The 26,572-nt window shown below is 43.1% G+C and overlaps 1 protein-coding gene across 1 annotated transcript in view; it reads left to right on the top strand.

Moving 5' to 3' along the window:
• The window catches only part of GC (GC vitamin D binding protein), a 211,483-nt gene that overhangs the window by 99,459 nt on the left and 85,452 nt on the right, over positions 1 to 26,572 (top strand). Inside the window, exon 2 of the mRNA XM_029598735.1 lies at positions 14,462 to 14,531. Coding sequence (XP_029454595.1) covers positions 14,462 to 14,531 — 70 coding nt within the window. The remainder of the gene's footprint in view (positions 1 to 14,461; positions 14,532 to 26,572) is intronic.

Genomic DNA, 26,572 nt, shown 5'->3' with positions numbered 1-26,572 from the left:
TCTTACTTAGAATCCTTTCTTTTAATGAGAAAAAGACATTTACAAAAAATCTGGCAGTCATTTTCAAAACATATTACTGGGCCTTTTTTTCATTATAACTTGAACTATACAATATATTATAGTTACTGTATGATTTTGTCATGCTCCAAGAACTCATGACAATGCGAATGTGGCTTTTAGTGGTGAGATGTACATATTAATGCTTTTCAAATAGGCTGTAACTTATTTTCTTTACTAAAGTTATTTTATTTGCCTTTTTGTGCATAAAGAAAACTTTTTTGATACCATTCAGATAATGATATGATTAGTATAAAATGAACCCTTATTTTAGGCAACTATTGTTTGCAATATTTTATATATTAATATGGTTTGGTGATGGTTGAATCTATTTTGAAATATGAGCTTCATTTTAGAATAACATTACCTTTATATTTATTGAATTTTTAAACAACATACATAGCTAATTGTGTGCCTATGGAAAAGAACAGATGAGTATGTATTATCATACAAAAAAGACATATAACAATTCACAAGAAGAAAAACTATAAACATATTCATCATCTCTGAAAAAGAGAAGTAAAAGGGGAGGTGGCAACCTAGGAGTTTGCAGGAAAATGGGAAACAGAAAACAATAATCCTACTGAGAACCAGAGGGCATTGCCGGAGCACTTCTGGAATCTAAAAAGGAGTTTAGTTGTTCAGGAAGGAAAAAACATAATTATCACGACCTCTGATAATACACTTACAAGGATATCTGAGAACAAAGGAACATAGGGTAACTCTTATCTCTGTTAAATTGTTGAACCCTGCTTCTGTGAGAATCTTTACCAAATATCTCCTCTGATCTAATTTAGGTTACATATACAACCTTGCTGGTATGTCAGGGGTTGACAGCAAACAAAAAATATAAAAAATAATAAAATATATCATGGGGCAAATTTTCAAAAAGGTTTCCAAGTGTAAAATTGGAAATTATGCTATTTAATTAGCATGTACACATGGAAATAATATTTTGCAAAAGCCCAAAGAGCATGTCTACTAGCAGTGTCACACATAAATGCTAAAGGGGAGAAAGGGGGTCACTTAAGAGATATTCTAGGACAAGGTTCAAACATTCATGCACAAGTTAGAATTTTGTAAGCAGAATGGGTATACATTACCAAATTTATTGGTGCACTTTTACACCTGCTAATTATAAGTGTAACTTTAAAGCAAGGGCATACATGCACACGTATTTTACGCAATCATATAAAGTACGTGTGAATTTACCCAACAATATGTTTGCATAGCTAAAAGGTATGCGGCATGTATTTTCAAAATAGCCGGAAACGTTTTGACTTATCCAGATAAATGGCAGCAAAAGACAGAAAAGTAAAAAAAAAAACCCGTTACTTATCTAGCTAAATAACACTATTTAAGACTTATCCGGCCAAGTAAGATAGCCAGATAAGTAAAAGAAAAGCACTACTTAGCTGGATAAGTAAGATAGCCGGATAAGTAAAAGAAAAGCACTACTTATTATTATTATTATTTATTTTTAACTTTTATATACCGACATTCTTGCATTAAATGCAAATCATGCCGGTTTACAGTGAAACAGAAAAAGCAGGAAAAAATTCCTTAGTCGAATACAATGAAACAGCTTAGTTAACAAAGGAAACATAAAAATAAATTTTTACATATACACTTAGCTGGATAAGTAAGATAGCCAGATAAGTAAAAGAAAAGCACTACTTCGGCTATCTTACTTATCAGCTGATAAGTAAAAGAAAAGCACTACTTTGCTGGATAAGTAAGATAGCCGGATAAGTAAAAGAAAAGCACTACTTAGCTGGATAAGTAAGATAGCCAGATAAGTAAAAAAAAAAGCACTACTTCGGCTATCTTACTTATCAGCTGATATGTAAAAGAAAAGCACTACTTTGCTGGATAAGTAAGACAGCCAGATAAGTAAAAGGAAAGCACTACTTAGCTGATAAGTAAGATAGCCGGATAAGTAAAAGAAACGCACTACTTAGCTGGATAAGTAAGATAGCAGGATAAGTAAAAGACAAGTACAACTTACCGTATTTTTCGCTCCACCTGACCATAAGACGCACCTAGGATTCAGAGGGGGAAAATTAAAAAAAAAAAAAATTGTGCTAAACCGGCTCTGTTCCTGGGTGTCTGGCGTCTTATGGAGCAAATTAGGGGAGTGCATAACTTTTTTTTTCTCCCCATTTTGTTTTCGGGTCTGGGGAGGGCGATTTCGGTCCACTCCCCAGATCAGAAAACTTTTCTTTCTCTGGGAAACCCCCCCCAAAAGAAAACCCTCCCATCCCAACCCTTTAAATTAATTAACAACCCCCCACCCTCCTGACCCACCTCCAAGACCTGCCAAATTAATTTACTACAACCCCCCCACCCTCCTGACCCCCCCAAGACCTGCCAAAAGTTCCTGGTGGTCCAGCGGGGGTCTAGGAGCGGACCGGGAGCGATCTCTGGGCTTGGGCCGTCGGCTGCCAGTAAACAAAATGGCGCCAACGGTCCTTTGCCCTTACCTGCTATTAATTAAGCCCCTGCTATTACTAGCAACAGTAACATGGAATAGACTTAGTTTTTGGGTACTTGCCAGGTTCTTATGGCCTGGATTGGCCACTGTTGAAAACAGGATGCTGGGCTTGATGGACCCTTGGTCTGACTCTGTATGGCATGTTCCTATGTTCTTAACTACAAGATATTTCATAAACAGAAAGACAAGCAACAATTCCAGGAATGTTTTAAAAATCTGGGGAAGTAGTAAACAAAATGGCACCAACAGTCCTTTGCCCTTACTATGTCACTGGGGCCGACCAATGGCAGCGGTAGCCCCTGTGACATAGTAAGGGCAAAGGGCCGTCGGAAACAGGATGCTGGGTTTGATGGACCCTTGGTCTGACCCAGCATGGCAATTTCTTATGTTCTTATGCAATAGAGGCAATGAGGTAACAGTTCAGGTCAAATAGCGACTGGAGCCAGAGCAAAATCAGCTGATGCTGCAGGTATAATCAAAATAAAGTTAGAGGGCTAATTGTAAGTTTGTGTGTACAGATCAATAAAATATGCTAATTAAAGGCATGAAAACATACAGTACATTCATTCATTTTAACACAGCACATAAGTGAATAGCATTTTCAAACTTAATTTCCCATTGAGATGTCTAAAACCTTTATGCAGCTGAACAAATCGAATTCTCTAAAAATTGTACTATAGATGAAAAACGTGTGATTTAAGAAATAGGATTACATATCACTGTAAAAATTAGGCATAAATCCTATAAAAGGTTTACAAATCACCATCCTAAAGAGATCATGAAGCAATGCAGTTTATAAAACGATATAAATATTCTAAAAGTCTAAAAAGTACAAGACGCTCTGACCAGTAATCAGGTGGCAAGCACCATGCACTGCCATCCAGAAGGTCCCTGATTCAATCCCCAAGTCAGGGCTCCTGCTCAATACATATATGAGGCTATTATTCAAAAACTCCTAAAACAACTAACTTATCCTACTCAAGTTAGCCAGATAAATTGTCCCAAATAATCTGTGGAATAAGCATCCTGCGGAACATCCCCAAAAAGGTTATTTTGCTACCCTTAGCCAGATTATTTTAAATCTATCCAGCTATCATTTGAATATTGCAAGAAGATTTAAAATTAGCTGGCTAAATGTAGCCAGATTACTTTAAACTTAACTGAGCATATTCAAATGATAGGTGGTTATATAGCTGGTTAAGTGCACAGTGAAACATAAAGTGACATTCAGTCTGATTCCCATACTCCCATTCAATGTATTAAATAGGATCTGCTTGGCCAAACTCCTCCAAGGTGATTTATAAGATAAAACTTGCACAATCACTCAGTAGTTTCTTCCCCCTCCCCAGTTTAGAAAAAAATGTGAAATAATTTTATTTAGATTGACTGCTAATCGATCAAAGTCATCAAAGTGGTTCACAATATCAAAAAGTTACACAGAACAAGTTCAAAATTAAAGCAAAACACACACAAACCATATTAAAAACCAAGATTTAAAAAAAGAACCTAAACAACATAAAACTTTAAGCAAAGAAAACCAAAATAAAGCAAGCAGTAGAACCAAAAACAGTAAAAGCAAAAAACTAAAGATCAAATGCTTGGAAGAAAAGCCATGTTGTCAAACACTTTCTGAATTTTATATAATTGTTTCTTTACCAATGACCAGTTGAATAGAACTCCAAATTGATGGGGCTGTATAGCAAAAACCTGCTTGGGAAGTGTTCCCTATCCTCTCCCTCTCTCTCCCGCAACCCCCAACCCTCCCTACTCACCTGGTACCTTCATAAACCCCTTTCGTCTGAGGATCATTGCACATTCCTACTGTCACCCCAACAACTTTCAGCATCACTGTCACATTATTATCGTGAGCAGAAACATAAAAATTATATGATTACATTAAGCAGTGTGAACATGTTGTTTAGCTGGAGCTCACTAAGTAGCATGACCGCGGGTACATTATCATAAGCATGGTAGATAGCATACACAATATACACTGTTTAATATGCTCAAGATAAATTGAGCATGGTCAGTATTCTTTCTTCCTTGGCCTCACCTCCTACCTTCGAAACAGTTTAAAAGGCAACCTGTTACATGCTCTCAGCTGTTCAGGATCTCAGCTGAACCAGGAGACCGATTGTGAAAGAAAGAAAGCAACAAATAAAATACCAACAAGCATTATCTTCAAAACAAGACTCTGAGCATATCTTGAGATCAGCTAGAAGACATCCAGCCGTTGGAGGTTCTGCAGGAGGCTCCTGAGCAGGATGTGGAAGATGAATCGCAGAAGGAGGATGCTGAAAGCACTATTACGGCTAGAGCAAAATCACACCTATACATGCTGTGCTTTACTCAACCTGAAAACAACCTCCTTACTTGTCCAGCATGCAGTGGTTCTCTTTAATAAAGACTGCATAAGAAAAGCACAGGCAGACAAGTAGTATATTTGGCAAAGTATGGCCACTAAAATCATCTTCCTTGGAATGATCCACTACCACATCAACAATATTAAACACTGGTAACAAGACTTTTATTTATTTATTTATTTATTTATTTATTTATTTATTATTTCTTTATTTACTTGTTTATTTATTTAAAAGCATTTTTTTATATTCCTCCCTATCCAGATTCCAGACTAGTCTGTCAAAATCCAGAAGTTTCAATGCAAGACAGTTGGTGGACACATATGCCACACTTGGCTTATGGTGGCAAGAACAATGTTTAGCCACAACCTATAATCCTGATATCCTCAGTCTCATTGTAGTCTCCTTACAGGTAGCATCAGCAGTACAGCTGAAGCAAATTGGTGAGTTCATTAATTACAAAATCACCCATTGCCATGCGTTCCAAGCATTCTCCATTGCTACCAATGGTAGGATCTTCTAAGCTCTAGGAAGTTTTAGGCCTAGCAGGTGAGGGAGCAGTCAGATGGCTAAGGACAACTCTGGCCCTTCACTGATACAGAAGGCTGGGGACAACATGGTCCATTCAAATATTTCTGGCATTAGGGAATGGAGGGTAGAGGCATAGTTGTAGAAGAGCTGTCCTTTTGCCATGAAGGGTAAAGGTATTCATGTGCTCCTACCAGATTTCTTAATGCTTCTCTATCTTTTCACAGGTCCTGAGTGTCTCATGGAGATCCACAGAACTGCAGTTTTCACTGCACCAGTTCCTGATAACTCCACAGTTCAGAGGGAGCCTCACTCATCCAATCCCATTGGCGACAGCAGCATGCTGGAACCCATACCACCAATGTTCAAGATGGCAGATTCATACCCAAGAATGCACCCAGCAAAAAGTGTTTGCCCAGAAAAGAAGGAGCAGATGTAGTGCATGCAAATCTCTCTCACACATATTCACTGTGGATATCCTGAAAACCTGACTTGTTTGTGGCTCTTGAGGACTGGAGTTGGCCACCTCTGGATGCAAGTTTTAGGGATGTGAATCGTTTTCCATATCGTCTTAACGATAGAAATCGTGTGGCAGGGCAAGAAAATCGTCTTAGGCACGATTTTTTAGTTAAAAAATCGTTAAAAATCGTTTTTTCCGATTAGTGCGCACTAACGCGAGTTAGTGCGCACTAACGGGAGTTAGTGCGCACTAACTGGGAGTTAGTGCGCACTAACTGAAAATGATACAATTTGACACTTTTCAGGTCAGGTAAGGTCAGTTTAGGAATGAATATGTATTCCTATTGGCTGCCCTCTTATTTATTCATGTTACCAAGTTTCCTACTGACAGTATATGGGGGATGGGAAATGGAAACAGTTGGTAGCTTGACAAAACAAGTAATGTGATCAATCAATGTGACTAGAACTTGTGCCCTAACCCTGATACCAGGGGTATTGTGATCTTCCTGCACACAGTGCCCTATCCCTATTAATACCAGGAGTGTTGTGATCTTCCTGCACACAGTGCCCTATCCCTAATACCAGGGGTGTTGTGATCTTCCTGCACACAGTGCCCTATTCCTGATACTGGGGGTGTTGTGATCTTCCTGCACACAGTGCCCTATTCCTGATACTGGGGGTGTTGTGATCTTCTTGCACACATCCCGATATCAGGGATAGGGCACTGCATGCAGGAAGATCACAACACTCCTGGTATTAATAGGGATAGGGCACTGCATGCAGGAAGATCACAACACCCCTGGTATCAGGGATAGGGCACTGTGTGCAGGAAGATCACAATACCCCGGAGGAGTGAGGGTCAGGCAGCTCCCCCCTGTCTGTGAAGCCAGCCTCTCACTAGTAATGCAGGGAGGGAGCTGTCTCAGACTTCACCATCCTCCCCCCCCCCCCCTTACCCACACACCATTCACTAGCTGGGACATGGGGGAAGTCAGGAGTGAGGGTCAGGCAGCTCCCCCCTGTCTGTGAAGCCAGCCTCTCACTAGTAATGCAGGGAGGGAGCTGTCTCAGACTTCACCATCCACCCCCCCCCCCCTCACCCACACACCATTCACTAGCTGGGACATGGGGGAAGTCAGGAGTGAGGGACAGGCAGCTCCCCCCTGTCTGTGAAGCCAGCCTCTCACTAGTAATGCAGGGAGGGAGCTGTCTCAGACTTCACCATCCTCCCCCCCCCCCCCCCTCACCCACACACCATTCACTAGCTGGGACATGGGGGAAGTCAGGAGTGAGGGTCAGGCAGCTCCCCCCTGTCTGTGAAGCCAGCCTCTCACTAGTAATGCAGGGAGGGAGCTGTCTCAGACTTCACCATCCTCCCCCCCCCCCCCTCACCCACACACCATTCACTAGCTGGGACATGGGGGAAGTCAGGAGTGAGGGTCAGGCAGCTCCCCCCTGTCTGTGAAGCCAGCCTCTCACTAGTAATGCAGGGAGGGAGCTGTCTCAGACTTCACCATCCTCCCCCCCCCCCCCCCTCACCCACACACCATTCACTAGCTGGGACATGGGGGAAGTCAGGAGTGAGGGTCAGGCAGCTCCCCCCTGTCTGTGAAGCCAGCCTCTCACTAGTAATGCAGGGAGGGAGCTGTCTCAGACTTCACCATCCTCCCCCCCCCCCCCCTCACCCACACACCATTCACTAGCTGGGACATGGGGGAAGTCAGGAGTGAGGGTCAGGCAGCTCCCCCCTGTCTGTGAAGCCAGCCTCTCACTAGTAATGCAGGGAGGGAGCTGTCTCAGACTGGTATCAGGGTTAGGACACTGTGTGCAGGAAGATCACAACACTCCTGGTATTAATAGGGATAGGGCACTGTAAGAGATGACTGTAGTAGATTGAATAAAGATCTGATGTTTCTGCTCTCCTCACACCAAACAAAAACAACACACAAGCAGAGAAGCCCTTCTTACAAAGCTGAGCTAGTGAGTTAAGTAGGAGGAAAAGTAAACATACTGGTGCCAGTGTGGCTACTTAAAAAATACACTTACCAACAATCAATTACATATATTTGAACTGTGTACAGTTCCAGCCAGGACCACCTTTCTAAAATGCACAGTGATTGGCAAATTCAACATGCACTAGCATTTCAGGTGCCTGCTAACAAAAATAATAAACAAACAAGTTCTAGTCACGTGAGTGCTGATCATTACATTACTTTTTTTGTCAAGCTTCCAACTGTTTCCATTTCACATCCCCCCAACCATATTGGTAACATCAATAGATAAGAGCACAGCCAGCCAATAGGAATACATACATACATATTCATTCCTAAGTGACCTTTACTGACCTGGGAAGTGTGAACACTTTGTTTCATTTTCTGTTGGTGTTCGTTAGTTTCCAGTTCCATTTCCCATCCCCCCAACCATCACCTCAGTGGTAACCTTGGTAACATCAATAGATAAGAGGGCAGCCAGCCAATAGGAACACATATTCATTCCTAACTGACCTTCAGTGACCTGGAAAGTGTTTATTTGTATCATTTTCAGTTAGTGCGCACTAAATCGAGTTAGTGCGCACTAACGGGGAGTTAGTGCGCACTAACACGATTTAACGATTTTTAACGATAAATCGTTAGAATTTCTATTGTATCGTGTTCTATAACGATTTAAGACGATATAAACATTATCGGACGATAATTTTAATCGTTGAAAAACGATTCACATCCCTAGCAAGTTTATCTGCAGACTTCTTCCCTGCAGGAACTAGTGGGTAGAAAAGAACCCACAGAATTTATACTTACTTTATAACAGATACAAAGTATTTGCAATAAAATACACAATGGAATTTCAAATTAAATTCCTGCAAATATTTTGCTTTCCCCATCCTAAACCATTCCCAGTACTGCCTAATTCTCTCCAGTGAAAGGTTTGCACACTGTGAAACAGCAGTTGCACTTTTGTCAGTTGAGGGGAGGACAATTTTCAGCCTGGGAAATTTACAAATTCCTTTGAACAGATCCAGTATGAAATATTGTAGATGATATGGAACTCATCTAAGTTGTTCAGCTTGATGCATGGTGGTCAAAAAAGAGCTGAGAAGAAGATACATTTGGTCAGTCCCCTATCCACCATCTCTAGTGTTGTCAAAGTTGACACTTCTATTTGCTGGAGGTTTATAAGTGCGTGGGGAGTTGAGTACGGACATAATTATCAACCAGGAAAGAACACAATAGGGGTTAGAAGTCTAGTAAGTTATCCTTGTGAGGTGAAGATGAGTATATGGTAGAGATGTGAATCGTGTCCTCGATCGTCTTAACGATCGATTTCGGCTGGGAGGGGGAGGGAATCGTATTGTTGCCGTTTGGGTGTTTAAAGTATCGTGAAAATCGTGAAAATCGTGAGCCGGCACACTAAAACCCCCTAAAACCCACCCCCGACCCTTTAAATTAAATCCCCCACCCTCCCGAACCCCCCCCCCCCAAATGCCTTAAATTACCTGGGGGTCCAGCGGCGGTCCGGAACGGCAGCGGTCTGGAACGGCCTCCTGCCGCAAATCGTGTTGTCTTCAGCCGGCGCCATTTTTCAAAATGGCGGCGAAAAATGGCGGCGGCCATAGACCAACACGATTCGACTGCAGGAGGTCGTTCTGGACCCCTGCTGGACTTTTGGCAAGTCTTGTGGGGGTCAGGAGGCCCCCCCAAGCTGGCCAAAAGTCCCTGGGGGTCCAGCGGGGGTCCGGAAAATGATCTCCTGCCGCAAATCGTTTTCCGAACCCCCGCTGGACCCCCAGGGACTTTTGGCCAGCTTGGGGGGGCCTCCTGACCCCCACAAGACTTGCCAAAAGTCCAGCGGGGGTCCGGAATGACCTCCTGCAGTTGAATCGTGTTGGTCTATGGCCGCCGCCATTTTTCGCCGCCATTTTGAAAAATGGCGCCGGCTGAAGACAACACGATTCGCGGCAGGAGGCCGTTCCGGACCACTGCCGTTCCGGACCGCCGCTAGACCCCCAGGTAATTTAAGGCATTTGGGGGGGGGTTCGGGAGGGTGGGGGATTTAATTTAAAGGGTCGGGGGTGGGTTTTAGGGGGTTTTAGTGTGCCGGTTTTCCTGCCCTCCCCCTTCCCCCGATTTACGATTTTTTCACGATAAATCGGGGGAATTGGTATTGTATCGTGGCCCTAACGATTTTTGACGATTTAAAATATATCGGACGATATTTTAAATAGTCAAAAAACGATTCACATCCCTAGTATATGGTATATATGGAAAGTAGAAGGGAGAATGATCTAGAGCTTAGATTCTTTCTCCATTCTGTCACCTTTCCTCACAGCTTTCCAAACATTCCCACCTACCCCTTTCATTTTCTCTTATTTGCTCTTTTTCCCTTCCTTCCCTTTGGTGTCCCATCTTGTTCCTTCCTTTAGACCCATCAGTGCTTTCTACTCCAACAAGGCTTTTCCTCATGTCTACATCTATTGGGTTAAGGGGAAGCTGTGACTGACCTGAAGTCTGGGATATCTAGGCAAAGGTTGTGCATGTGTGAGAGTTCCCTAAAGACAGTAAATGTTTAATAACACTTCATATAGCACACAACATCAGAAGTATCTAAGCGAGTTCAATCTGAGACATGAGCAGGAGCTCATACCACAGTTCAGAGGCATCGGGTGAACTGTGCAACTGTATGACAGTAATCCAACCTGGTTCATACCTGGGTCAAGTGCAAGGCAGTGTCTTATATAGGGGTTGTGACTTTTCCTTCAATCCAACTTGGCTGCTGACAAGGGTGTGTTTCCAAAGAGCTTCAAATAGCATCAAGCTAGTCTTCTAAACCTTAATGCACATGGCTCTCCACAGTGCCAAGCTCAATGGACAATATGGGTGCCCTTCATGGATAGCCTTCTAATGGTGATCAGCAGCTGACTTCTATGTTATGTGGCAGCATACAATAATGCAAAGCAATGGTCAGGCCATGGAGATCTTGTTCAGTGCTGCCTTATGTGACTAAACTGCAAGTGACCCAAGTTGTACTGCTTATAATCATCATGAGAGAGTCTGAAGGAGAAATATGCTCTTGATGCCCACTAAGCAGTAGAGCAGAGTGTCATGTCCTAATTAAAGATCCAGGTATCCAGATTGCTGAGTATGCCTGAACATAGATCAGTCATCAGAAAGCAGTAGTTAAGTCAGGATAGCTGAGATGAGGTAGCAGTACAAACAAATCTGGCTAGACAGGAGGTTCACATCTGTCCAGGGCTCAGCTAAATCTCTAGTTTGCAAATTATAGTCAAGAGAGATCAGACCATTGCAGGGATGCCCCTTCACAAAATGCCTGACAGATCTTCAGATCTACTTCACACCAAAACTTGGCTAGTGCATTGGCCTTTTAAGATTGCTGCAAGTATAATCTACTGAATAGGTTAAAGTGGGTCAGGCCAGCATTAGCTAGCAGGGAGAGACGTTGAGTTTGTGTCTGATGTCAGCAATCCAGACTGAGGTCTGAATCAATCAGGAGGAGACAAAGTAAAGAGTCTTCAGATTATTGTACTAATGGATATTAGTCACTGTGCCTCATTTGTTGAAAGAACAAGCAAATTGTGGAGCTGGCATGAAAATCTTTATCTGAAGAGTCATCAGCAATTTTACTGTGAGCTCTGGGTTTTGGGGTTTTTTAGGAGAAGAGGGTCAGAAAGGGGTACCCAGCTGCCTGTTCAGTAATGAATATGAACAGTGTTGGGCAGCCTCTTAGAGAATGAGGAATAAAGCAAGCATTTGCGCTGACAATCAATGTCCTTGCATTTCTGGAGCAAATAATGATGTAAGGGAAAGGGAGTTTAAGTAGCTTTGGGCTTAAATGGGATATTTTGGCCTTTAATTCGGCATGCAAGAGACAACTATCATATGCCAGAGACTCCCACAAGTTGTGGAAGATGGGGAAGCTCTGCATCCAGTGTATAACTTTGAGAAAATCACTTACCCTTGTTGTTTTCAAAATCAGCTTGTAATTTTTTTAAAAGCAGAAATATTATAACCAAGTGAACATTCTTCATTCCACTACATTCCACTTCATTCCACTACATTCCACTACATTCCACTACAAGAAGCGTTGCTCCCCAGAAGACCTTAACACACAGCTGGTCTCACAGCTCCCCCTACTAGACTTCACCGACCCTAACACTGCCATTCGATCCTGGAACAACATAACAGAAAATATAGCCAATAAGCTCTGTCCTTCAACTACAAAAAAATCTCACACCAATGCAGCCAACAGACAACCTTGGTTCACCATCGAACTCAGGAAACTAAAACAAAATTTAAGAAAAAAAGAAGCGACTTGGCGTAAAACCCCTTGCGACACCACCATCTCGTCATACAAAGCTACACTATATCAGTACAAATCCCTCACCTCAAAATCAAAAAAAGACTATTATGCATCTAAGATTCACAACCTGGTCTTTGACGCCAAAGCTCTCTTCGCCTATGTCTCCAGCCTCACTCAGACCATACCACAAGAAATCCCCGGCAACATGGCTCAATCCAAAGCTGAAGAACTCGCTCAGTTTTTCCAAAATAAAATCACCAATCTCTTAATACAACTGCCTTCCGACACCGCCGCCCTCCAGACACATCAACAACCTGCCCACAAAAATGCCAGCTTAAACACCTTTGAACCCGTTGCTTCCACTGAGATACAAGCCATCCTGAGAAGAATGAAACCGTCGTCTCATCCTGCAGACCACATCCCTTCTAAACTTCTTCTATCTATTCCAGACACAATAGCCACATCTTTGACAAATATCATCAACTGCTCTCTAGCCCAAGGAACCTTCCCTGATGATCTCAAAATGGCTTCAATCTCACCGCTCCTAAAGAAACCTAACCTTGACCCGAAGGACCCCAACAACTTCCGCCCCATAGCTAACCTCCCATTCATCGCCAAGATCATGGAAAAACTAGTGAACTCTCAACTCTCAGATTTCATTGAAGACAACAATCTTCTCTTCACCCCACAACACGGCTTCCGAAAAAATAGAGGCACAGAATCCCTCCTCACCTCGCTGACAGATCATATTTTAATGGGCCTCGATAAAGGAAATTCTTTCCTACTGATCTTGTTAGACCTATCCGCAGCGTTCGACACGGTCAACCATGCCATCCTCCTAAACCAGCTTTCGTCCATAGGAATCAGCGGCACCGTCCTATCCTGGTTCAAAACCTTTCTCAATAACAGAGGTTACAAAGTTAAACTCCAAAACAAAGAATCCTCAAGATTTGACTCTGTCATAGGAGTCCCACAAGGCTCTTCATTATCTCCGACTCTATTTAATATCTACCTTCTTCCTCTCTGCCAACTTCTCACCGACCTCAATCTAAAGTATTTCCTTTACGCAGATGATATCCAAATTATCATCCCCATCAAAGACACATACTCTAAAACTCTTGACTACTGGGAATCATGCCACCAGAAAATCAAACAATTACTAAACAGCTTACACCTCATCTTAAACTCATCCAAGACTGAAATCCTACTCATCTCTCCTGAAAACAATATCACTAATACTACTTTTTCTACCAACCTACCTACCACACAAGTTAGAGACTTAGGAGTGATAATTGACAACCGGCTAAACTTCAAGGCACATATCAACAAAACAACCAAAGACTGCTTCTATAAACTCCAGGTTCTGAAGAGGATAAGACCTCTTTTCCATGCTCAAGACTTCAGATCAATCATCCAAGCAGTCATTTTTTCAAAAATAGACTATTGCAATTCCCTATTGCTAGGTCTGCCCTCATCCTATTCCAAACCATTACAGATGGTTCAAAACTCAGCAGCCCGATTACTAACAGGCGCAAGAAAGAGAGACCACATATCTCCCATTCTGAAAGAGCTACATTGGCTACCCGTACACTTCCGTATCATGTACAAAGCCATATGCATCATCTTCAAAACTATTCATCAGCACATCTCCCTCGATCTACAAATCCCCCTCCAAGTATACAACTCGACAAGACCGACCAGAGATGTTCACAGAGGCGCCCTCAAAGTTCCCCCTGCGAAAATGACCAGACACATCACCTTAAGAGATCGTGCCACCTCCACAGCTGGCCCTTCCCTGTGGAATTCCATTCCTACAGACCTCAGACTGGAACCCTGCCTCTTAACTTTTAGGAAAAGACTTAAGACTTGGTTATTCAAGCAAGCTTTCCAAGACACAATCTAATAACACAAGTCAAGGACACATTCCAAGGACTCCACAAAACTCTCAACCACTAATCATGCCTTTGTACATAGCATTTAATTTATTTATACCGTTTAACCGTTTATTCTTTCCTATCTCTTCCTTCTTCTCCAAGTTCTGCTACCCTTGTTATTTGTAACTGCTCCTTCGGTCACCACAGTTCGAATTGATGTATTTAATGCACTCCCGTTCCATGTAAACCAGCAAGATATGTTTTCATGATTGCCGGTATATAAAAACCTTAAATAAATAAATAAATAAATGCACATGAGAACATGGTATAAATAATACATATTATTGAAATTATACATTCTATTTGCTTTACAGGTAGAGCATATCAAAGGGATAAAGTATGCCAAGAATTCAACATGATGGGAAGAGAGAAATTCAGTGGCTTGTAAGTACATCAAAGAATATCACCCTGGTTCATGTGCAAGGATCTGAATACAGTTAATGCAAATGTTAAAAATACAGAGTCAGTTCAGGGTCTAAATTGCTTTCATGTTCCCTTTGATAACTACTTACCAGCTTCTCAGGAAAAAAGAAGCAGAGAGAGGGAGAATTAATTATTTGGTTAACCAAAAATATATTTTTACTTATATAACTTAAGAGTTGAAAAGTTATTTAGTTTCTTGCAACTTTCCTCCATGATAGGAATCCAGTTCCTGAAGTAATCTTCTTCTCTAGGAATATTTTTTTGGCTTCGCTGTTTTTAGGAGCCCATTACTGTATCTGAAAGGAAAGGAAAGTTTCCAAAATCTGAGTCCTGCAACCCTTTTAGATTCTCTCTGGCCTCAGGCTTACTGGTTTGCTGTTTCCTCCAGAGTCAGTGCAGCACTGAGGAAATCCCACCCATCTGCTAGCTATATGTAATCTCTTCTGTCACTGGGTAGGTGTATTACCCATAAGCATGGCTGCTGTACAGCAACAGCATCCAGCTGTGAAAAAAAAAAAAAACACACTCCATGAGGGTTATGCAAACAGTTGAGTATGTCTTGAACTAAAATATAGGGATGTGCTCATAAAAAAAAGAATATTGTTTCAGTTTGTTTATTTATTTTGTATGCCTCCAGATTCATGTGGTTTGATTCAAATGAAAGAAAAATCATTTATTCATGACATTCGTTCCCCATTAAAGTCAATAGGGGAGGCAATGCATCCTATTTTGGGATCCAAATTTAGGGTTTTCTAATGAATTATAATGAAACTCATGAGTAGACATTATAAGAAGGGGAAGATCACTCAAAGACATATGTCAAAGTGGCAAAAAAATTGGCATGAATAGTCCAAGGCATCATGAGAAGTCAAAGTAGCCCAAACAGCAGCAGCCACACCCCAAGACACTGTGGGAAGAACAAAGCAGCAGCAAGAGTGGCAAGAATGCCCAGAGCTCCAAAAGAGGGGTAAAGGGCACCAACACCAGTGGTTTGAAGACCCCCCACTGCAATAAAAAAAAAGATGCAAAACAGTGGCAATAGTCCAAGGTACCATGAAGGAGGAATGAATTACCAAAAGTGGCAAGAAAAAAACATAGGGCCAAAGCAATACAAACAGTAGCATGAAGACCCAAAATACCATGAGAGGTCCAAAGCAGCCATTCATAGTGACAAGAACACCCAAGGTTCCAAATGATGGGCAAAGGGCATGAATAAAATTGGTATGAAGCCCAGGGCAGGGAGAAGCCAGACATCATCTTAGCAGGATATCTTTAGTGGTCTTGATGTGGAAATTGGACCTCGGACCTGTGTGTACATTTATTTATTTATTTAAGAGCTTTTATATACCGATGTACATGTACTGGTACATATCACGTCGGTTAACATAGAACCAAAGTTGGAAATTACATCGAACAAGAAAATTAAGAAACAAGAAATTACATTGAGTAAGAGGGTGCAAATAACAGGGCTAACTTTGTGAGAACTTATAGATAAAGCTGAGGAAGACTTAAAATTTAAAATATTACAAATAATAAATAAATAATAATAAATAATAAAAATAACAAATAATAAAAATAGCAAATAAAATATTACAAATAATCGTAAAGATGGGCGCCGCCATCTTTAAAGATGGCGCCGGCCATCCAGTGCTCCTATCATGTGACAGGGGCCGGCCAATGGCATGGATACCCTGTCACATGGTAAGGGCAAAGGGCCATCGGCGCCATCTTTATGAGTGGCAGCCGACGGCCCGAGAACGGGAGATCGCTTCCGGGACTACCACTAGACCACCAGGTAATTTTAAAATGTTTTGGGGGGCTCGGGAGGGTGGGGGAAGCTAAGGGGTCATTTTTAAAGGGTTGGGTGGGGTTTTTTTTTATCGGGCCATCGGCGCCATTTTTGAGTGGCAGCCAAAATGGCACCGATGGCCTGAGAGCGGGAGATCAGTCTCCGCGCCCCCACTGGACCACCAGGTACTCATAAAATGTTTTGGGGGGGGGGGGGTTCGGGAGGGTGGGGGAAGGTAAGGGGTCAATTTTAAAGGGTCGGGCCTCACTAAAAAAAAATTAACAATGTGAATCAGAACCAATTCCGATTCACATCATCACCGATCAGATTTTTTTCTTCCTCTAGTCGAACCCGATCGTTAAGACGATCGGGCACACGATTCACATCCCTACTAAATACCACACAAGACCAATAGTAAGACCCATAAAGGAAGGAGGTTTGACGAAAAAGTCCAAGAGGGCATGAAACCATTAAAGTTAACTAGGTAAGGTCCACATAAGGCATTGGATTGGCATAGCGAAGTCAATAACCAGGAAGTACCATAAGGGATTATGAAAAGAACTTTGAAGACAGCAGGAGCAGAGGCAGAAATATGCATGAACCAAAGGCACCAAGAGAGGCTAGGATCAGCAGGAGCATATAGCATTTAAATTCATAAACCATAGATGCAGAGCAATACCCCAAGATATAGTATGAGGGCTAAGGCAAGAAGAATGGCATCCAAACTCCAATGCAGCAGAAGAGGGACAAAGTGGTACCAAGAGTGGTATGAACACCCCAACAGTCCATGAGAGATGCAGCAAGTGTATAAAGCATCAGATTAGTACACCAAGACCAAGAGTTAGAAAGTACCACAAGGGAGTTTGAAAAGGACTTATAGAGAGCTTGAAGCAGAACCACCAAATACACCAAGAGAGGCTCAGAGCAGCAGGAGCACTGGCATTGAAAATCGCAAACCATAGATTTGCAATTAAAAATCTATGGTTTGAAAATTTATTGAAAATTGCGATTGAAAACCATAGATTTGCGATTGAAAATCGCAAACCTCTACAGATGGTGCAGAATACAGCTGCCAGAATTCTGACTAACTCCAAGAGATTTGACCACATCACCCCAATCCTGAAAGCCCTTCATTGGCTACCTATTCACTACAGAATTATGTACAAGTCCATCACCACCATTTACAATGTCATACATCAACACACCCCGCTAAACTTACAAATTCCTTTCAAAAAACACACCTCCGTCAGACCCATTAGGGAGTGTTAAAAAGAATCACTGCATGTTCCACACGCAAAAACCTTTCAACACAAATTCCTCAAAGACAGAGCGCTATCAACAGCAGGACCACTTTTATGGAACTCCATCCCAGCTGAACTGCGTCAGGAACCGTGCCTACCAACTTTCAGGAAAAGGCTAAAAACCTGGCTTTTTAAAAAAGCCAATCCAGACACAGACTGATCCCTGCTACCGTCATCACAAACACATTGTTATAAATGGGTTTAAACACCAACACTCTGTCATCAACCTCATTCTCGACTTCATTTCTTCCACATTGGAATTAATTTTGCATCTCTGTAAATAATCGTTGTAAATAATTTGCTGTCAATTAATCTCTCTTTTCTTCTTCTTCCTCTGCTCCCAGTTGTGTACTTCCCTGTTTTATTGTAACTGCAATTCCTGCACCAGTTATAGTTGCTCGAGTTCTCTGTATAATGCACACCCTGTTAAATGTAAACCGGTTTGATGTGACCCCTGTCTTGAAAGCCGGTATAGAAAAATAGTAAATAAATAAATAAATAAGTAAATAAAATAGATGAAGAGCAGTGCAACAAGAAAAGTAGCGTCAGTGCTCCAATGCTCTGTGAGGTAGAAGGGGGTAACAACAGAGCCCAAACAGAGAAATGAACACCCCAAGGTATCTAAAGAGGAGAGAAAATCACCAACAATAGAGGCATGAACACCACAAGGCACCTGACATGAGGCATCATGAAATGTGCACCACAAAGCACCTAAAGAGCAAACACAGGCCACAAAAATAGTGGTATGAACATCACAGAACATCAAAAGAGCAAAACAAGTGCACCATTAATAGTGGATGAGCAGCGCAAGGCACCTAAAGAAAAACAAAACAACAGCAACAATGGGCATGAACACTCCAAGGCACAGTGAGAGGGGTGAAGCAGTAGCAACACAGACTCTAGGAAGGGGTTTGTCTTTTTACAAGTAGTGTTAATGTTTGTATCCTTTTACTCACAGCTCACACACATACAGGCAGAGAAATTGCAGTACCCACAGACAATCAGTCTCTTTCTCAAAAGTGTGCCACTTTGCTGCTCTGCAAATGCATATCCTGGAGAGTGCCTGCTTATACCTGGTAGTGGTATATTTTTTCTGGAGATGATGACACAGATTATGGAAAAGCGGCATACCAAATAGTGGCATCAACACCGCAAGGCACATACAGAAGAGCAAAGAGCTCCAACAATAGTGGCATAAGCAAGCACCACAAGGCATCTAAAGAGCAACAAAGCAGCAGCGACAGTGGTATGAACACCCCAGGCTGAGTGTGGAATATTGCAAACAGCAGTGTGGCATCCAAACCCCCAACAAGTAGAGTGTGTGGTATGGCACAGAGGAATCAAAAAACCCAAGAGGTAGAATGCAGTAGAATGTTTTCGTCCCACTATGGGAAATTTCATATTTCCCACAGTTCGGGCCTTTGAAATTCAGGGGACCCGAATTTTGGGTTAGTGCGCACTAACCTGAAAACCAAATTTTCCCAACAATTCAGGAAAATTTGGTTCGGTTTTTGGGTTTCCCAAACCAGGACGAATTAGGCAATTTCATTGAAATTGCCTAATTCATCCTAAACAATTGCACATCCCTAGAATGCAGAGTATGTCAAATAGCTCAGAGGCATAACAGCTCCTAAGAGGTAAAATGTTTGGTATGCAAACACAGTGGCATCCAAATTCCCAAAAGTTACATTGAAGAAAATGGCAATCAGCACAATGGCATCAAAATCCTCAAGAGATAGTGTGTGGGATATGACAAATACAATTGGGGCACCAAAACCCCAAGATGTAGAGTGCAGGATATGGCAAACAGCAGAAGCACCTCAGCACTTGCAACTGTTTTAAGTCTAAATTCTACTGTTCTGCTCTTTGAACACACTTTCGAGTGACTAGAGGATAACTAATGTGATTTAGTGCTTTTATTTATTGAACGTATTATGTGGCTACTGGATTTCAGGTTAGTGTTTTATTGTGTTTTTTTAGGCTGAGCCTTTTGCGCTACCTCCTTTCTCCCCATTTTTATATTGACCAAGACAGTAGCAAATACAGTAAGCCATATCCACCAACATTAACATGGGTAGCCCTGCAATCTATGCAAAAAAAATCCACCAATACCAATTCAATCCCAGAGCCCTATTCACCTATGTCACTGACCTAACTACCCCAAACCAGAATGCTACATCATACAACACCCCACCCAATGCCTGCGAAGACTTAGCACATTTCTTCAAGGACAAAGTCACCAACTTCATTGCAAAGATCCCCACTGTCAACATGGAACCCCCTAAAATGCCAATCATACCCAACACCATCTGGACGCAATTTGAACCCGTTGCATCCACCAAAATTGAAATCATCATCCAAAAGACAAACCCTGCCTCTCATCCTCTCGACCCCATCCCCATCAAATTCCTAAAACTAGTCCCAATCTCATTGCCAGACCCAATGCAGACATCATCATCCTATCCCTCGAACATGGAATTTTCCCCGACAAACTGAAATGTGCAGTAGTCAAACCCATCCTCAAAAACCCACACCTTGACAAACAGATCCAGCAAACTACAGACCCATCTCCAACCTCCCCTTCTTACCCAAAGTTCTTGAAATAATTGTCAACAACCAATTCACCGACCACCTAGAAAACCATAACATCCTACTACCAGCACAACATGGATTCAGAAAACTATACATCACGGAAACCCTGCAACTCCCCCTGACTGACACAATCCTACAAGGACTCTATGGTGGCCAATCCTACCTCCTGACAGTCCTCGACATCTCTGCCACCTTTGACATAATCAACCACAAAACACTACTAAACAGACTGAATGAAATCGGACTTTGCGACACCATACTCAAATGATTTAAATCCTACCTCACAGACAGAACCTTCAAAATAAAAATAAACATAACCAAATCCTCACAAATACCCCTCCCCTATGGCGACCCACAAGGTTCTTCCCTCTCATCCACCCTTTTCAACATTTACCTGCTCCCCCTCTGCAAATTCCTATCAGAAACAGGCCTCTCGTACTATGTCTATGCAGACGACCTACAAATCCTGCTCTCCCTAACTCTTGAAAACACACGGAAGATCTGGTACACACTGCAAGCAAAAATATTGCAACTACTCGCACAACTATCCCTCTCCCTCAACCAAAACAAGACTGAAATCCTCTACATATCAAACAACCCCAACTCACCTCTCATCTCACCCACCCAATTGGAGAAGCATCTAACCCCCACTGTAAAAGACCTTGGCGTCACATTTGAAAATGAACTGAACTTCAAACAACACATCAGCACAGTGATAAAAAACAGATTCTTCAAATTACAAAACCTCAGATGACTCACACCGCTTCTCCACTACCAAGACTATCGTACCGTCCTCCAAGCTTTGCTATTCTCCAAGCTCGACTACTACAACACCCTCTTCCTCAGCCTCCCAACCTCCACCCTCAGACTTATACAGCTACTCTAAAATGCAGCTGCGAGATCCCTCACAAACAGCAAAAAATCCGACCACATCACACCCATCCTCAAGGACCTTCACTGGTTACCTATAAACTTCAGGATTCAATACAAAACCCTAACACTCCTCCACAAAAAACTGAACAACAACAAGATAAACTGGCTTGACTCATCCCTCCACCTCTACACCCCACAAAGGAGTCTTCGCTCATCCGAAGCCGGGCTCCTCACAATCCCCACCCCCCACCCCCCAAGCAGTGCACTTATCCACCATCAGGAAATGTGCCCTATCAGTCGCAGGCCATCTCAACTTAGAACTGAACCCTCGGCTTGAATCTTCAAAAAACACCTAAAAACATGGTTCTTCCTAAAAGCTTTTCCCCCAGAAACCTAGCCCATCCCACCCCACCACCCATAATGTCAGGGAAAGCTAGACGTGGTTGAGTGATTGAGACTGGCAGATGAGGCACTTCAAAAGGCAGTGCCAGTCCCCCATTAAAGTTAAAAAGGTACCTGTTCCAATCTAAAATATCTGGATGGGCAGGCAGTTCCATCCGGAAAAAAATGAAATTTAAAGATGATGCATCACCAGCACCTGTTTCTGACCCTGAAGTTTTGGAGGTGAGGGAAGCAGAGGCTGAGTCATGCAAGAGAAAATGGTGACACCCAAAAGCAGCAGTGCGAGAGCAGACTTGACTTAGTGTTGAAAATGTAGCGCAGGCACTGTTTGCTTCTGATTCCAATGAAGACTCATCTTGTGTGGGATTCTCATCATCAGAAATAGAAGAAGTAATAGCTGAAGAAGGTTTAGGAGGATTAGTTAGTCCTGTCTGAGCCTCCACTTCAGTGCTGCAGGGGAGAGATGAAATTGATGATGAGGAGGAGGAAGAACAGTCAGTGTAGGCACAGAGTGTGACTGATGTCCCTGGCATTGCTTCTCAGGTTGCACCCACTACTTCAGCTCCAGTGCCAGCATCCACCCCAAAGATATAGAGAAGGGATCATGAAAGAACTCTGTGATCTGGAGCTAATTTAAAGTGACGGAGGACCCGCGTTTTGCTCAGTGTAATTACTGTGCCAGGGCTATTAGCAGAGGCAAGCAAATGGGATATCTAACTAATTTTGGCTTGGTGCATCATATGCAGAGGCAATAACCACAGTACTACCATCTGGGGATGGTAGCAGTACCAGTCAGTGGACCCATTTCTCCAGGCAGCATAAAGTGGTTGAAAAGGAGCAGAGTCACCCCAGGCCCTCAGCCCCTTCTAGCAGTCAGGTGGCAGGCCAGCAGCCCCCTGCCATGTGGCAGAAGCGACAACCCACCGTGGAGGAAATGGGGTGGTGTTCAGTAATGCTATCCCAGGGTAGGAGGCAGGCAGCCTTAAAAGTTGTAACCTGGAGCATCGGGGAAATGATTGCCCTTGATGACCAGCCCTTGCAGATAGTGGAGAATGTGGGTTTCAAGCATTTGCTGAAGGTCTTAGTTCCAAATTACAAAGTCCCCTCCAGAACCACATTTAGCAGAAAGGTCATCCCCAGCCTGTACAACCAGTGTCTCAGTCGCATCCAAGAGCTGCTAGCTAAGACACAGGGGAGTGTGCATTTCACCTGTGATATCTGGACGGCCATGAATGCTGAACACTCTTACTTCTCCCTGACAACACACTGGTGGGACCTGACTGAGGCAGGGGCAGGCAGCAGCTCTATTAGTGAACAAGTATCAGGGTGGAGGTGGGCTTTACTGCACACCCACCTGACGGTCGAGGCCGATACCTCAGCCAATATTCTAGCATGCAAGAGACAGATGCTGGCAGCTACACCAGCGAGACAGGAATCTTCAGGCAGGGTTCTTTGTTACAGACAATGGTGCAAACATGGTAAAGGCAATATGTGATGGGCACTTTCAGAGCATCCGATGTTTTGCACACACTCTGCACCTGGTAGTGAAGTCATCTCTGGGGTTGGAGTCCAATCACCAAGAGAATGAATACGTGCATACATTAATACACAAGTGCAGGAACATAGCAGTGCACTTCCACAGAAGTGTGAAGGCGGGGCAGGTTCTCCGACAAAAGCAGACTGATTTGGAGATGCCTCACAAGCGTCTCATTCAAGACATTGGCACCCGATGGAATTCCACCTATATGATGCTGCAGAGGTTAGTGGAGCAGCAGACACCCCTTCATGAACTTTCTGAGGCAATGGACATAGGTGTGCATAGTCCCGTAGGGCATCAAGATTGGTTAGTCATGAGTCAGCTGGTAAAAATCCTGCAGCCCTTCAAGGATGCCACAGAGGAGCTGTGTTCCAGAAGTGCCACTCCTCCACAAATTAACTATAGGGCTGACATCATCCCTATAGTTAATTTTCTGGAGGAAAGTTTGGAGGGCTTTAAACAGGAAGAGAGAGTGACAGCAGAGGAGCTGCATTGACTGGACGTTTTGCAGAAGCAGGTGCAAGAGAGATTAAGGCCTTTAACAAAAGACCAGACATTAGAGATGTGTATCATGTGATCAATCGTCTTAACGATCGATTTCGGCTGGGGGGGGAGGGATTCGGATCGTCGCGGTTTTGTTTTTATAAATATCGTGTAAATCGTAAATCGGGGGAGGGCGGGAAAACCGGCACACTAAAACATCCCTAAAACCCACCCCGACCCTTTAAAATAAATCCCCCACCCTCCCGAACCCCCCCAAAATGTCTTAAATTACCTGGGGTCCAGTGGGGGGGTCCGTTTGTGATCTTCCACTCTCGGGCGTCGGGCGCGTTGATAGAAAATGGCGCCGGCGCTACCTTTGCCCTGTCATATGACAGGGCAAAGGTAGCGCCGGCGCCATTTTTGGTTCCTGTTCCCCGACGTCACGAGCATAGGAGATCGTTCCCGGACCCCCGCTGGACCCCCAGGGACTTTTGGCCAGCTTGGGGGAGCCTCCTGACCCCCACAAGACTTGCCAAAAGTCCAGCGGGGGTCCGGGAATGACCTCCTGCACTCGAATCGTGTTGCCGTACGGCCGGCGCCATTTTGCTGTACGGCAATATGGCCATATGGCCGGCACCATTTTGCATTACCTGAAACTATTGAAGAACAAAACTTAGCATCATTCTTAGAAAAATGGCTGCCAGAGGTGCTGTTACTCCTGGACTTGGAGGGGAAACTGCATAGAGAGAGTGCATAGTCTGGGAGGCAGGCGGGAAGGTGAGAAAAGACCCCATCTCGTAATCGCACGCTCTCTAAACTGGTCACAAAAGCAAAAAGTACTTCATGCCTACCGCTCCAAATGGACTTAGTTTATCAATATGTACTAGTCCGGATCTTCCAAGATTTCTCGGCTCAGCTCTCTCAGAAGAGGAATCCCTTTAGCCCGCTTTGCACCGAACATTTCCGCTGCCATTTTAATTCCAATTACAATACCCTGCAAATCTAAAGATCTGGGATGATGGCTCGACTCACCTTTTCAAATCATTTGCTGAGGCAAAAACATTCACGGAAGGATTAACTGGAGACTGAGAACACACAGTACATAAGCTATGGTTTCCTAAGTGACTTTATTGTTTTCACATATGGCAGTGGATATCAAATTTTATCGGTTGGAATTCCTACTTTTGTTGGCTAATGTTGTTTGCTGCCCAACTTTTTGAGGGACTGTTTCATTGTGTTAGATTTGGTTTGAAATTACAAATTTCATATAGACTTCACGGGGGTCACATAATGTTCGATATGTTTCTGAACATGACTGAGATGCCGCACAGCACATATAACGACGTCACAACATCTCACCATATGCTGCCAAAAGATAGTGGTCAGGTCGGAACTTTGACCAGCTGGCAGTCACAGTCGCTACCATGGGGTAGCAAGAATGATGACAACTTTTCACCAGCTTGAAAGTTGTTGGGTTTTGCGGCAGGGAACTCAAGTTTGCAGTTTGGCTTTGGGCACGACAGTTTTTTGCGAGGACGTCCTTCCGATTAGGAGGCGTGGAATGTACCAAATTCGCAGCTGAAGACTGACACCCTTTATGCATGGTTTCTCACCCCTCCTTCTCGTTAAAGAAGAGGCTGATTCCAATCCTTTATTGGACACTTAAGGTTGAATGGTGCCCAGACACATTCTCTAGTGTCTCATCATCCTTCCTTGGTTAAGGAAGGACATTTAGTACAGACTTTCTTGGGGAATGGGGGGGAAGAGAGAGGGATGGGGGATGGAGGGCGGGGGGAGGTGTTTGTGTACTAGCTCTATGGCAGAAATCAGATACACAGAATGAGAAAAAGGCTGTATTGGTTGTTCTCACTGGAGTGTCACAGATGAATCTGAGAGAGATTAGATCTAATAGGCTTGTGGACTGATTGATTCTTTGGAAGATGTTTTCTACTTCTTAAGGGGAGATTTCCTAGATTTATTTATTTATTTTATTTAGGGCTTTTATATACCGACATTCATGATACCAATCATATCATATCGGTTTACAAGAAACAATGGTGCAATAACATTAACATCAACATGAACAATAGGCGGCGAGAGAACAAAGTGAGCAAAAGTTACAATAAAACAGGGGCACTTGAACTGGGAGGAGGAAGAGCCAGAGGCATGGCTAACTCAGAAAATAATATCAGGTCATATACTCAGGACTATAATAATAATAATATGTACACAGGACTGAATACTATCAAATAAATAAATAATACCATATAATCAGGGCTGTAGTGATATCATATGTTCTTGACTAAATAGTATCTGTTCAAAAAACTCGGAACTAATTAAAATAGAGTCAGAAGCCATGTCAGGGATGAGGTACATCGACTGGAAGACCATGGCGAGTTACTGTAGTTGAGGCGGTCATAGATCAGGGAAGGCTTGTAGAAATAGCCATGTCTTGAGTTTCTTTCTGAATGTCAGCATGCAAGGTTCTTGTCTAAGGTCTGGGGGCATGGTGTTCCAATTGGCTGGCGCCGCCGTTGAGAAGGCTCGATCTTTGGTGGATGAGAGATGTGTGGATTTGGCTGGGGGGGTGTGTAGTGAGCCCTTGTATGCTTCTCTGATGGGTCTGGAAGAGAAGTGCAGCATGAGTGGGTAGTGTATATCGATGGGTGTTCTGTTGTAAATAGCTTTATGGATGATGGTGAGACACTTGTGTAGAATTCTAAAGTTTACTGGGAGCCAATGCAGGTTTTTCAGGATGGGTGTGATGTGGTCTCTTCTGTTGGAGTTTGTTAGAATTCTAGTGGCCGAATTTTGTAGCATCTGAAGCGGTTTGGTGGAAGAGGCGGGAAGGCCTAGCAGAATGGAATTGCAGTAATCTAATTTGGAGAAAATAATGGCCTGGAGTACCGATCTGAAGTCTTGAAAGTACAGTAGCGGTTTGAGTCTTTTTAGTACCTGAAGTTTGAAGAAGCAGTCTTTGGTTGTGTTGGTGATGAACTTTTTTAGATAGAGAGATGAATTCTGA

Source organism: Rhinatrema bivittatum, chromosome 1 (genome assembly GCF_901001135.1).
Source record: "Rhinatrema bivittatum chromosome 1, aRhiBiv1.1, whole genome shotgun sequence".
In the NCBI taxonomy this organism is placed as follows: Eukaryota; Metazoa; Chordata; class Amphibia; order Gymnophiona; family Rhinatrematidae; genus Rhinatrema; species Rhinatrema bivittatum.
This window is presented reverse-complemented; position numbering and strand designations above follow the sequence as displayed.